The sequence below is a fragment of the Aotus nancymaae genome, unplaced genomic scaffold (assembly GCF_030222135.1).
Source record: "Aotus nancymaae isolate 86718 unplaced genomic scaffold, 86718_ANA_hifiasm-v0.15.2.pri h1tg000025l, whole genome shotgun sequence".
Lineage (NCBI taxonomy): Eukaryota > Metazoa > Chordata > Mammalia > Primates > Aotidae > Aotus > Aotus nancymaae.
Genome location: NW_026988438.1, coordinates 31,249,671 through 31,263,058, shown reverse-complemented (window position 1 = coordinate 31,263,058; position 13,388 = coordinate 31,249,671). Strand labels below are relative to the sequence as shown.

At 39.0% G+C, this 13,388-nt stretch overlaps 1 protein-coding gene across 3 annotated transcripts in view; it reads right to left on the bottom strand.

The window, feature by feature from the left end:
- Positions 1–13,388, bottom strand: part of CPVL (carboxypeptidase vitellogenic like) — a 196,547-nt gene that overhangs the window by 65,397 nt on the left and 117,762 nt on the right. For all 3 annotated transcript variants that reach the window (XM_021670137.2, XM_064380524.1, XM_021670140.2), the window contains 2 exons: positions 11,791–11,889; positions 10,079–10,252 (listed from right to left, as the gene is read on the bottom strand). In XM_021670137.2, coding sequence (XP_021525812.2) covers positions 10,079–10,252; positions 11,791–11,889 — 273 coding nt within the window. The remainder of the gene's footprint in view (positions 1–10,078; positions 10,253–11,790; positions 11,890–13,388) is intronic.

Genomic DNA, 13,388 nt, shown 5'->3' with positions numbered 1-13,388 from the left:
CCAGCACATGCCTGTAATCCCAGCTACTTGGGAGGGCTGAGGCTGGAGGACAGCTTCAGCCCAGGAGTTCGAGACAGTAAGCTATGACCACGCCACTGCACTCTAGCCTAGGTGATAGAGCAAGATCAGGTCACTAAACAAAGCAAACAAAATCTGCTAATAGTGTATCCTTTACATAGCCTTAACAAATGTTACAATTTACATAACCACTGTATAATGATTAAAACCAGAAAGTTAACATTGATAAAATACCATTTCTATCAATTTCTACAGTATTTCTTCTTGTATTTCAGATTTTCTTCCTGTAATAATTCTGGAATAATTCATTTTTCCTAAAATATATTCTGTAGAACCTCCTTCAGTGAAAATCTGTTGACTCTAAATGCACTTGAAATGATTGTTAAATCTGAAAATATTTTTATTTCACCATTTTACTTGAAATATGGTTCTTGATTATCTCATTTTAGCATTTTGAATATATTATGCTTTCCATTGCTATCATTGATAAGTCTCTGTCAGTCTGATTTTCCTCCTTCTGTAGATGGCCCTTTCTGGCCTTTTAAAACATTCTCTTTGCTTTTTGCTATTGTTCAGTTTCATTAAAACCAGCTAAAATATGAATTTCTTTTCTCTCTCTCACTGCTTACTATGTGCTTCAGTACATGTGTCTGTGCATTTATAACTTTTATCAGATATTACAAATTTACAGCCAGTTTCTTCAAAATTGTTTTTTTTCATTCTGTTTATACCTTCTATGACTCTACTTAGACATATGTTATTCTCTTCTTAATGTCTCTTAATCTTCCCTTCAAACTTTTTATCTCTTTTCTTCCTGTGTTCCATTTTGGTATTTTCTTCAGCTCTATCTTCTGATTAATTTATCTTCAGCACTGTCTAATCTACTCTTTAACCCATGCACTCAGTTTTAAATTCAACAACTGTATCATTTAACTATTACAATTTGTTCTCTTTCAAATTTGCCTCACCATATTTAATATTTCTCATTTATTGCTTGTTTTATAATTACATTTTTATGCCTTCAAATATTTCAGACATAGTTATATCTCATATTTCCTATATCTGAAAGTGCCTTGGCTATCTTCATCTAATTATTTCTGCTTATTCACAGCCTATAGCCTATTTACTTTTGCGTTAGATGACTTTTGATTACGAGCTTACATTTTTGTTAAAATTTTTTTTTTTACACTTTTTTACATTTTTGAAAACTCTGATAGACTAAAACACTTTTTTTTTTTTTTTTAATTATTTTTTGGAGATGGAGTCTCACTCTGTGACCCAAATTGGAGTGCAGTGGTGCAATCTTGGCTCACTGCAACCTCTGCTTCCTGGGTTCAAGCAATTCTTCTCTGTTTCTTCTTTCTAAGTATTCCTTTTTTTTTTTTTTTTTTTTTGACATGGAGTCTCGCTCTGTCTCCGAGGCTGGAGTGCAGTGGCATGATCTCAGCTCACTGCAATCTCTGCCTCCCGGGTTCAAGTGATTCTCATGCCTCAGTCTCCCCAGTAGCTGGGATTACAGGCACTCGCCACCATGCCTGGCTAATTTTTGTATTTTTAATAGAGACGTGGTTTCACCACGTTGGCCAGGCTGGTCTCGAACTCCTGACATCATGATCTGCTTGCCTCAGCCTCCCAAAGCACTGAGATTAGAGGCATGAGGCACCATGCCTGGCCCCACCTCTAAGTTTTGTATATTTGCTTCTGCTAGTTGCCAGAGTTTCTAGCAACATGGGACCAATTTGGGCCCTCCACATGTCCCAGCCCTGGTGCTGGGCTCTCAGGTCAGCAGCCTCACTTTACTTGGGCCCACAGCCCAGTTGCCAATTGCAGCACCGAGGACACTGGTTCCCAGGGCCACCCTGCCTTATTGTTCTTGCTCACAGGATTCCGTTCTCTGCCTGTTTTTTTGATGTTGTTTATGTTTTCAGATCCACTTTTATTTTATTAAAGGCATTACAATTATGTTTGTTGTAATTTATCCTGAATTCAGTTGTACTTTAGTTGTATTTTCCTTCAGAGTCTACTGTATCTGTCTGCTGGATGTAGGAATTGAATCTACCCTTTATCAAATATACTAACATCTATCCTCTTTACTAGGAAATTAACTTAAAAAATGTAAATTAATAAACTTTGTTTTTCAGAGCTGTTTCAGGTTCATAGCAAATTGAGTGGAAAGCACAGAATTCCCATCCACCCCTTACGCCCTCTCCCATATAGCCTCCTCCACTATCAATATCCCTCACCACAGTGAGGTATTTGTTACAGTAACAAAACTACACTGAAACGTCATCAAATACCCTGAAGTCCGCAGTTCACATTAGAACTCACTCTTGGTGTTATACAGTCCATGGGTTTTGACAAATGCATAATGTCATGTATCCACCACTGTATCATCATACAGAATGGTTTCACTGCCCTAAAAATCCTTTATGCTGTGCCTATTGATCCCTCGCTCCCCCAACTCCTGGCAACCACTGACTCCATAGTTTTGTCTTTTAGAGAATGTCATATAGTTGGGATCATACAGTATCTTTTCAGATTGGCTTCTTTCACTCAGAAATATGCATTTTTCTTTTTTTTTTTTTTTTTGAGACGGAGTTTCGCTCTTGTTACCCAGGCTGGAGTGCAATGGCACGATCTCGGCTCACTGCAACCTCCGCCTCCTGGGTTCAGGCAATTCTCCTATCTCAGCCTCCTGAGTAGCTGGGATTACAGGCACACACCACCATGCCCAGCTAATTTTTTGTATTTTTAGTAGAGATGGGGTTTCACCATGTTGACCAGGGTGGTCTCGATCTCTTGACCTCGTGATCCACCCGCCTCGGCCTCCCAAAGTGCTGGGATTACAGGCATGAGCCACCGCGCCCAGCTAGTTTTCTACATGTCTTTTCATGGTTCAACAGCTCATTTGTTTTTAGCACTGAATAAAATTTCATTGTCTGGACTACAGTTTAATTATTCATTCACCGAACATCTTGGTTGTTTCCAAGTTTTGGCAATTATGAATAAAGCTGTTATAAATATTCCTGTGCAGATTTCTGTGTGAACACAAGCTTGCAATTCATTTGGGTAAATACCAAAGAGCATGACTGCTGAATGGTATGGTAAGAGCATATTAAGTTTTGTAAGAAATTTTCAAACTGTCTTCCAAGGTGGCTGTAGCATTTTTGCATTCCCATCAGAATGAGAATTCCTATTGCTCCACATCCTTGCAAGCATTTAGTGTGGTTGGCATTTTGGATTTTGGCTGTTCTAACAGGCCTGGAAGTGGGGTCTCATGGCTTTAATTTGTAACACCCTAATGACATATGATGTTGAACATCATCTCTTTTTTTTGAGACAAGATCTCACTCTGTTGCCTAGGCTAGAGTGCAGTGGCACAATTGTGACTTGCTGCAACCTTGAATTCCTGGGGTCAAGTGATCCTCCCATCTCAGCCTCTCAGGCAGCTAGGACTATAGGAGGTGCAAACCACCACATCGAGCTAATTAATTAATTGTATTTTGTAGGATCTCTCTATGTTGTCCAGCCTGGTCTCAAACTCCTGGGTGATCCTCTCACCTTGGCCTCCTGAAGTGCTGGTATTATAGACATGAGTCGCTGGCACCCGACCAACATCTTTCCATATGCTTACTTACCGTTATTTTCACTGGTGAGGTGCCTAGGTCTTTTGCCCATTCCTACATTGGGTTGTTCATTTTCTTATTGTTGAGCTATAAGGGTTTTCAAAAATATATTTTAATTAACAGTCTATTATTAGATGTGTCTTTTGCAAATATTTTCTCCCAGTCTGTGGCTTATCTTCTCCTTTTCTTGACATTGTTTTCTATAAGCCAGAAGTTATTAATTTTAACGATGTCCAGCTTCTGAATTATTTCTTTCATGCATTGTTCCTTTAACATTGTATCTAAAACATCAACACTATACCCAAGGTTCTTCAGGTTTTCTCCTAAGTTAATGTCTACAAATCTTGCAGTTTTATGTTTTACCTTTAAATCTATAATCCATGCAAAGACCATTTTTATGAGGAGTGTAAGATCTATGTCTAGATTATTTTGTTTATGTGGATACATCCACCTGTTCCTGCACCATTTGCTGTAAAGACTGTCTTCACTGCATTGTATTACCTTTGCTCATTTGTCAAAGATTAGTTGACTATATTTACGTGGGTGTATTTCTGGGATCTGTATCTAGTCCATCAATCTATTTGCCTATTCTTTCGCCAATGCCATACTTATTACAATAATTAATGTCTTAATTATTGTAGTTTTATGGTAAGTCTTGAAGTTGGGTAATGTCAATCTTCCAACTTTATTCCTCTTGTTCAATATTGTGTTGGTTATTCTGGGTCTTTTGATGCTCCATAGAATCTTTAGAATCAATTTCTCCATATCCAAAAAATGTTACTGAGATTTTGACTGGGATTATATTGCATCTATGGATCAAGTTGGGAAGAACTGGCATCTTGACAGTATTGAGTCTTCCTATTCATGAACACAAAGTATTTCTCCAACTATCAGTTGTTCTTTGATGTCTTTTATCAGCATTTTATAGTTTTCCTAATATAGATCTTATACATATTTTGTTGCATTTATGCCTAAGTTTTTCATTTTTGGAGGGTGCTAATGTAAATAGTCCTGTGTTTTAATTTCAAATTTCACTTGTTTATTGGGAGTACATAGGAAAGTGATTACGTTTTATACATTAACCTTACATCCTGCAACCTTGTTATGATTAATCACTTATTAATTCCAAGAGGTTTACTGTTGATTCTTTTGGATTTCCTACATAATCATGTCATCTTCATTTAATCATTAGCCAGTGCTCTTCTCTTTATATAGATGTAAGTTTCTGACATGTATCACTTATCTTCTCTTTGAAAACCTATTTTAACATATCTTACAAAGAAGGTCTGCTAGCAACAAATTCCCTTAATTCCTGTTTGTCTGAGAAAGTCTTCATTTCTCTTTCACTCTTGAAGAATACTTTTGCAGGGTGCAGAATTCTAAGTTGGTGGGTTTTATTCTCTCAACACTAAGTATTTCACTCCATTCTCACTCCATTCTCTTCTTGTTGGCATGATTTCTGAGGAGAACCTAGATGTAATTCTTACCTTTGCTTCTCCATAGGTAAGGTTTTGCTTCCCTTTGGCTTCTTCTGAGATTTTCTTTATATTTGATATTTTTGAAGTTTCCATATGACTTGTCTCCTTTTTTTGGTTATTTTGTTTTAGCATTTATTCAGCTCTATGCATTCTCAGTTTCTGGGATGTGTGGTTTGGTGTTCGGCATTAATCTGGGCAAGTTTGCAATCATTATTGCTTTAAATATTGCTTCCATTTCCTTCTCTTTCTTCTGGTTCTGGTATTCCCATTATGTGTATGATACGTCTTTTGTAGTTATCCCATAGTTAAGGATACTCAAATTTTTTTTAATTCTTTGTTCTCTTTACTTTTCCATTTTGGAAGCTTCTATTTTTATTACATCCTCATGCTACTCTTGGCTCAGCTGTGTCCAGTCTACTAGTGAGCCCACCAAAGACATTCTTTATCTCTGTTACAGTGTTTTTGATCTCTAACATTTCCTTTTGATTCTTATACTTTCCATTTCTCTATTTTCAATATTCATCTGTTCTTGCAGCTTGTCTACTTTTTCCATTAAAGTCCTTGGCATATTAATCATAGATTTTTTTGTCAAGTATTATATTGATTCCTAAGCCAGGCAAAGATATCACAAGAAAAAAGAAAACTGCAAGACAATAACTCTGACATTCATGTAAAAATTTCAATAAAATATTAGCAAACCAAATTCGACAATACATCAAAAAGATTCTCCAGCATGATCACGTGGGATTTACTCTTAGCATGCAAGACTGGTTTAACACAGGCAAGTCAATCAAAATGACACATCACAGACTGCAAGACAAAACCACATGATCATCTCAACTGACACAAAAAGTGTTCAACAAAATCCAACATCCTTTCTTGAGAAAAACTCTCAACAGTTTGGGTATACAAGAAAAGTCCCTCAACATAATAAAGGTCATTTACAAATGACCTTTGCCTGAGTGTTACCCCCAACCCCCCTGCCGCCTATGGTGTTTTTAACTCTCAGGCTTGTCTCTATGGAGCCTCTAGTAATTTACCAATTACAGTTCAAGTTTTCCTGCCTCAGCACCTGTTTCCATGGAGGGTTTTGCTTAGGACTTTGCTTCTGTTAAGTTGTGACTCCCTATATTCACCTGTCTATCTCATTTCAGAGAGCAGCAGTTTGCCCTGTGACCTCAGTTATCTGACAAATATAAGAAGAGTTTTTGACTGATTTTCAGTGTGGTTGGCTTTCTATTGTCATTAAAATGGAGTGGAGACTTCGAAGCTCCTTACGCACTGGACTGGAAACTGGAAGCCTGTCGATTCTTTTTTATTTTTGTGTTTTCCAGGGTTTCTTCTATAACTTTTGATTGTAGCAAAATCTTAAAGACTTCTACTAACACCTTTTAACCACCAGGCACTCTTCTAAGTGTGTTTACACATATAATCTCATTTAAACCTCACAGAAACTCACACAAAGATACTGTTTTTATTCCTGTTTTATAGACAAGGAAGCCAAAGCAGAGACTTTCACTTTTGTTTCCCAAAGAAGCATAGCCAGTGAGTGGTGTAACCAGAACTCAAACAAGAGTGTAACTTAAGAACATGTTCATAATCACCAGTCTATTAACCAGCTAATTCCTAAAAGCCCTGATCATGTTTTGACCTCATTCAGTCATGAAGAATTCAAACAGCCCAAGAGATTCTTCCTCATTCTGGTTATTTTGGAAGCTGCCAATATGATATTTCAATGTACCACCCAAACATCTGAAATTACTGAAAGGAAAATGACTTTTGAGTATGCATCTCCTGTACATCATTATAAGAGGACAATGTTTCATGTAGTTTACATAGAAACTAACGTAGTTTACAAAGAAGCTAATTTTTATACAGAAACTACATGAAAACATAATTCCAGAAACCCGAGAAGGTCTTCCTCCAACCAGCAGAGATGCTCCACATCGGCTAAAATCAATCTAGTACTGGAAAAAGACCTCTCTGTTCTTTTCTGAATAGAAACAGGCAGGCTATTTTCTATGACAAATTAGTACCGAGTCTTACATAAATACGACTTTAATGGTACTAATGTTTTAAGCCAACCTACGTTGTTCTGATTCCATTACATATACATTGAGGTCCAACATCATTAACAGACAAGCCAAAGATAATCGCTATCCTTACGGCTTTGCCAGCTGCGTGAATGAACATGCTGTCTGCTTTAGTGGCAGCCACTTTTTGGTCTGCATTAGATTGATGGCATATTTTGTTCTCTTTATGGAAATATGGTTTATCTATACCACTAAACTCTTCTGTTTTTCTGGCAACTGATTCTGAGTTGAAAAGTTTATGCTGGGCGCAATGGCTTACGCCTGTAATCCCAAGCACTTTGGGAGGCCGAGGTGGGCAGATCACCTGAGGTCAGGAGTTTGAAACCAGCCTGGGCAACATAGTGAAACTCTGTCTCTACTAAAAATACAAACAAAAAAATCAGCGAGGCATGATGGCATGTGCCTGTATTCTCAGCTACTCGGGAGGCTAAGGCAGGAGAATCGCCTGAACCTAGAAGGCAGAGGTTGCAGTGAGCCAAGATTGCGCCACTGCACTGCAGCCTGGGAGACACAGTGAAACTGTGTCTCAAAAAAAAAAAAAAAAAAAAAAAAAAGGGAAAGTTTAGAAAATACTGGATTCTGATTTTATTGGAACTTATAGTGGTGGTAGGTTTAGGTTACACGGGCAAGAGGGACAGATATGTTTAAGTATCAAAATGCAGGATTACCTCTAATCGATATATTCTCCTTCCTCAATCAAAATGTAAGGAGAGTTTATGTCATCAAGTAAGCTGTTTGTCCCACCCTATCCTCACATGGCTAAAAAAGGAATCATATTCTAGCTAAATTTGTGCAGTGAGAAAATATATCTCCCAAGGGAGCAAATAATGCATATTGAACTTCCTTATCAACTCCCCACTCAAAAAAACCCACTTTCTGTTCCTTAATGTTATATTATAGAACATTATCTTTAAGATATGAATGCTAACCTCTTTTTGGTTTAATAAATTTGTGAATAATAAGTACCTAATGAATTATGGACAGGTTTATAGATGAATTTTTGATATAGCACTAATCATTCATTCATTAGTTCATTCCTGACATCTGGTCCAGGCTGGTGGTATTATGGGTATCAGACTGAGAGTCTGCACGTTAGAGTGTGTCATGTACAAGTATAGGGGTAGAGACAACGCATTCTGAGAGCTCAGAGAAGAGGATAAGCAGCATCTGGAGGTGCTCTGAGAAGGCTTAAAGCAGCACGCACTAAGGGCCACTCCATGTCCCCAAGAAAACCAAACACAAGGATGGCTGAAATGCTGGCCTAACCTCGTTAGACCCTTTCTTTCCTAGAAAGCAAGTATCTCATCAAGTTTTGCAGGTTTATAATGCATTTGCAGGCTTGGCATACCATTGGTCTTAGACTATTGTCAACAAAGGTTACATGTCCAACACTGTACTAGGAGCAGAACCTGAAAATGGGCCTTCTAGGTCTGGCATATTCTAAACCACAGTCTAGTTAGGGTGCATTGGCCAGGGGGATGGTATTGCAGATTGTGCACTGAATAATACTAACAGACACAATTCCTAACATAGACATTGTAGAAATGTATGTTCATCATGCCAGCAAATGGCAGTAAAGACTCTGGTTTTAACTAAAGCAGTATATCAGGACAATTTCTGAAAGACGGAAGTAAAGTATCTTGAGGAGAGGATGCCTTCTTTCTAATTCATACAAAAACCCTATGGGCTACTCACTGCCCTGTTTTTTGTTCATCCAAAACAGGATATAGGGAGGAAGTCGATCACTCAATGGTGGTCTCCCCAATCATTAATACAGGCATCCTTCAGAGTTGCCCCAGAGACCATCTCTCAGGTAAAGGTTAACAGCCCTGGAGGACCAGAGGAGGAGCTGAGAATGTAGTACCAGGAAAGAAAGAAACACAGGATGACTTTCCCCATGTCACTTCTCTTGGTGTCTTCCCTCCCAGTGGGACTTCTGGGGCCCATGCCTTCTTTGCATGAACCACCAGGGCTCCTTTTCTGTGGCCTCACTTTCCACTGGCACCTCCAGCAGCAAATAAGGTAGAGCGTTTCAACCAGACAGTATAGTGGCTTGAGTTGACATACAGGGACCCTTTCTTATTCATCATGTCAACCTCACAGCCTAGCACCAAAGGAGAGACTGAAAACACTGTGGTTAGGTAAAGTAAATGAATACAATCACTAGGCAAAATGCATTTTTGGAATAACCAGTTGGTTTCATTTATCCCTGATGTCACTGGGGTTAATATAATAAAGCAATACATAAATGAAATCTGGCTCTTACCTCGGCCAGTCATCTGTTTGCCTCTGCCACTCTTCCTTTCCCAAGAAAGGATAAGAAGTTGCATGTGCCAAAGGGAATTTCATTAAGGGAAAGTAGTTATTTATTTTTACTTATTTATTCTTTTTTTTTTTGGAGATGGAGTTTTTGCTCTGTTGCCCAGGCTGGAGTACAATGGTTTGATCTTGGTTCACTGCAACCTCTGCCTTTTGGGTTCAAGTGATTCTCACGCCTCAGCCTCCTGAGTAGCTGGGATTACAGGCACACACCACCACGCCCAGCTAACTTTTGTATTTTTAGTAGAGAGGGGGTTTCACCACGTTGGCCAGGCTGGTCTCAAACTCTTGACCTCAGGTGATCCACTCACCTCGGCCTCCCAAAGCTCTGGGATTACAGTTGTGAGCCACTGAGCCTGGCCAAAAGTGGTTAAATTAAAAGGAACAATATAAAACTTTGAATTTAAAGAAATCAAACAAAGAAGGAGTTTTTATTTATGTTAGTGACACATTAAAAAAAAGGCAGGAGTCAAATTACAAATCACCTCCACTCTGGTAATCTGAAAGTTCCTAAAATAGATAGTAACTGAAGTAGCTTTCTTACCTTATAATTATTCATGATTTCAGTTAACCATGGCTTAACTGACTGTACTGCATCTTCTCGCAAGTACTTTAGAACTACAGTTCCATCATTAAAAGTCCGATTTCCCACGTGGATGGCTTGTCTCACTTCTGGGAGTGACAAAAACTTCTCATAGTAAAGCTGGTCCTCAGGTTCCTGGCAGAAGGGGGCATTGGAAAGACATAAGAGAATATGATTGGTGGCAGGAACCACACGTTGGGAAAAGCTGTGAATTTCTCATAACATTCAACATGAACAAATGTGATGGGACTATCAACTTGTCGCCATTCTTGCAATTTTAACTCTCGGAGGTGTTGAGGTAATTTAGGTGAAATCTTTTTACTAATGACAAATCTGAATGATGTGATACTCTTAGAGCAAATACGCGATTTGCAAACACAGGATTTTCTTTTGCAGAAACTAATATTTTGCAATGTGTGACTCCCATTAGTAACTCCTCTAGAGGCAAAGATAGAGAAAACAAGAGGTGAGTTTATCAAAATCAATTTACTCTTTGTTGGTGGCTCTTTGGAAAGAAGGTCAAATGGAACACAAGGGCCAGGGTGGGGCCATGCTGGATTTAAAGCTAAGAATTTCTTTTCTGTGTTCTGCTGCTTATTAAAACCATACACACATGAAATTGGATTGACTATAATTTAAGGAGAAAATATGTCAAATGTAAAAAGAGATGATACATTATGAAGGACACAAGACAGAAGAGAAGTTGTACATGAGACGTTTTTTAAACTGCATTAAAGTCTCCGTAATGATCATTATACTGAAAGAAAGAAAGGAGTAAATGCTTTAAAAAAGAAACAAGTTATACAAGTATTTAAAAAACTGTTAAGGTGGTTTGAGTTTGACAACTTTGTGCTTCATCAACAGTTTTTGCTAACTGTGAATATATTACTTTGTAGAGAAGAAAAGATGTAATCACAAACTTTGTTTCTTGTCTACCATGTTTTTCTCTTGGTAGAATCTAAACCCAAAACTGCAGCATTGGCGAATTCCACTGAAACTAACTTTATACTTTATTTACAAACTAGCTCATATACAAGGAGATTTTAAAAACAGTATGCATTGTCATAAGCATTAGACAAAGATTATACAAATTCAAACACCTACTTTGGCTCCTTCTGTTTTGACTAACAAACGATACCAACTTTGGCCTACTTTTATGAAACTACTTGAATACTTTGAGAAACATTCCAGAAGACTTGAAGTAAGGGCCATACTAAATGCGTTAAACATCTTAAGTTAAAAGTAAGACGAAGCAAATATTTTCATTAAGGCTTTGGCAGTTTTGACTTTCCAGGCGTCTTAAATACAGAACAAAGAAGGTGGGCATTTTCAAGAGACCCATAAACAGATTTGAAGCTCTGGGACCTGAGACCCAGAACTCCAATCCCAGTCTATGTCCTTCACAAAAGAGCCTCTATAACAAGCTCTACTGGGGGAAAATCATGTGAATCGGAAGTTGTTTCGAGTTATCTGAAACATCATACATTCTCAGTGTGTAACACATGTAACACTGGTGAGGAAAAGATCCTACGGGTTAGGAGACCACAACATGCAATACAGTTTGGACATGTTGGTCTAGTACAAAGTCATCTATAGTATTTCCCACATCAAAGACATTTGGTTTTGCCAAAAGTTTTAAGCAAACATTATTATGGTTTTAAAAATGTCATTACCGTGCACTGTAAAATGTTATAGTAACTAGTACATCCCGTAACATTCCGGAAGTAAGGAGGATCACTTGTAAAGGCGCCATCGAATAGTTTATCCATTATCTAGGTTGGGAGAGAGGGAGAAAGAAAGAACACATCAGCGTGGTAAAAATGTCCAGACATTTCTGTGTTCTGCTGCTTTCATGTATTAAGTTTTTCATTCCTTTATTGTTTCATCCAGTGCCCACTTATTGTACATCTTCTCTGTGCTAGACACTGTCATGGCATTGGAGAAACGGACATCAACAAAACAGACCAATGGTCCTTCCCCATGGAGCTTATATTCTAGAGGAGGACAATAAGCATTTCTAAGCAAATTATGTCATATGGTAGACAGTGACAAACTCGAGTATGTTAGGGAATAAGGAGAAAACTAAAGAGGAGTAGGAAGTGTCATGTGTGTGCATGTGCGTATGGGACCCCGTAGAGAGGAGATCACAGAGGATCTCACTCGGAACGTGGCATTTGAGTAAAAACATGTTGGATGGGAGGAAGAGCGCCACGCAGACATCTAGGGGAAAGAAGCTTCCAGGCGGAGGACACGGCGTGCTCAAAGGCCTTGCCTATGGGAGCCAGCCTTGCGGGAAGGTGCCTTAACATGGAGCATGGACTGTCCACCAGAGGACATGGAGAGAAAATGCAAGATATGGTACAGACACAGGTTCCTGGAGCTGGTAGAAGCTATTTTTGGGCTGCTGACATTAAAAAACCCAGTCATGAGTTGAGGGAGAGAGCAGTCAGCATGGTTGCATGCTTTCCTCCAGACATTGTCAGCTGCGCAGAGACAAGCACAGCCTGGCAGAGAGGCAGATTGACCCAGGTTGTGGTTCAGCCAAAGGCGTCAGAAGAAGTGCAAAAGGGGTTTGAGCTTGGAAATGTATGGAATGACTGACCCTGGGTTGAAGACAGGCAATTAGAGAAATGGAGACTAGAGGGGCTTAGAGATAGTGGAGAGGCAGGAGGGTCAATGAATTGAAAGGCAGTGAGGCTGCAGGGCTGTAAGATTGGTACATTAGCAGAAGGGAGCTAGAACAGGAGGTGGTAATTGGAGAAAGATGTCTGAATGTGTGATTGTGGATCAGCTGCCGGCTTTTTAGAGTATGAGAATCAGCAGCTAAGATGAGGAGAACAAGATTATTGAAAAAGAGGAGGCTAAGGCACCAAGGACCAGGTCCTACCTAAAAGGATTGTCAATGTGGATCCTGTAGTCACCAGGAATTATGACAAGTATAATGCTGGAGAGAGCAAAAGGGAGGCAGGAACTCAGCTGTTCAAATGAGTAACCAGGGGTTAGTAGACAGACACAATTGGAAGTGGTGGGAGGGCCTGTCTGAGGGCATGAGAGTCAAAGAGCAAAGCTTTAGGAGAAGGCAGGGAACATGATCTGATCTGAAAGTCACAATGATGAGCAAGGGAGACACTTACTCTACCTATGAACCAAGTGGTATAGAGAACCTGAGAGAGAGAACAGTCCCCACTAGAGAGAACTACAAGGACCACAGCATCCTCAGGGAGAGCCAGGTTTCCAGCAAAGCAAGAAGATGAAGAGAAAAAAATGGTCA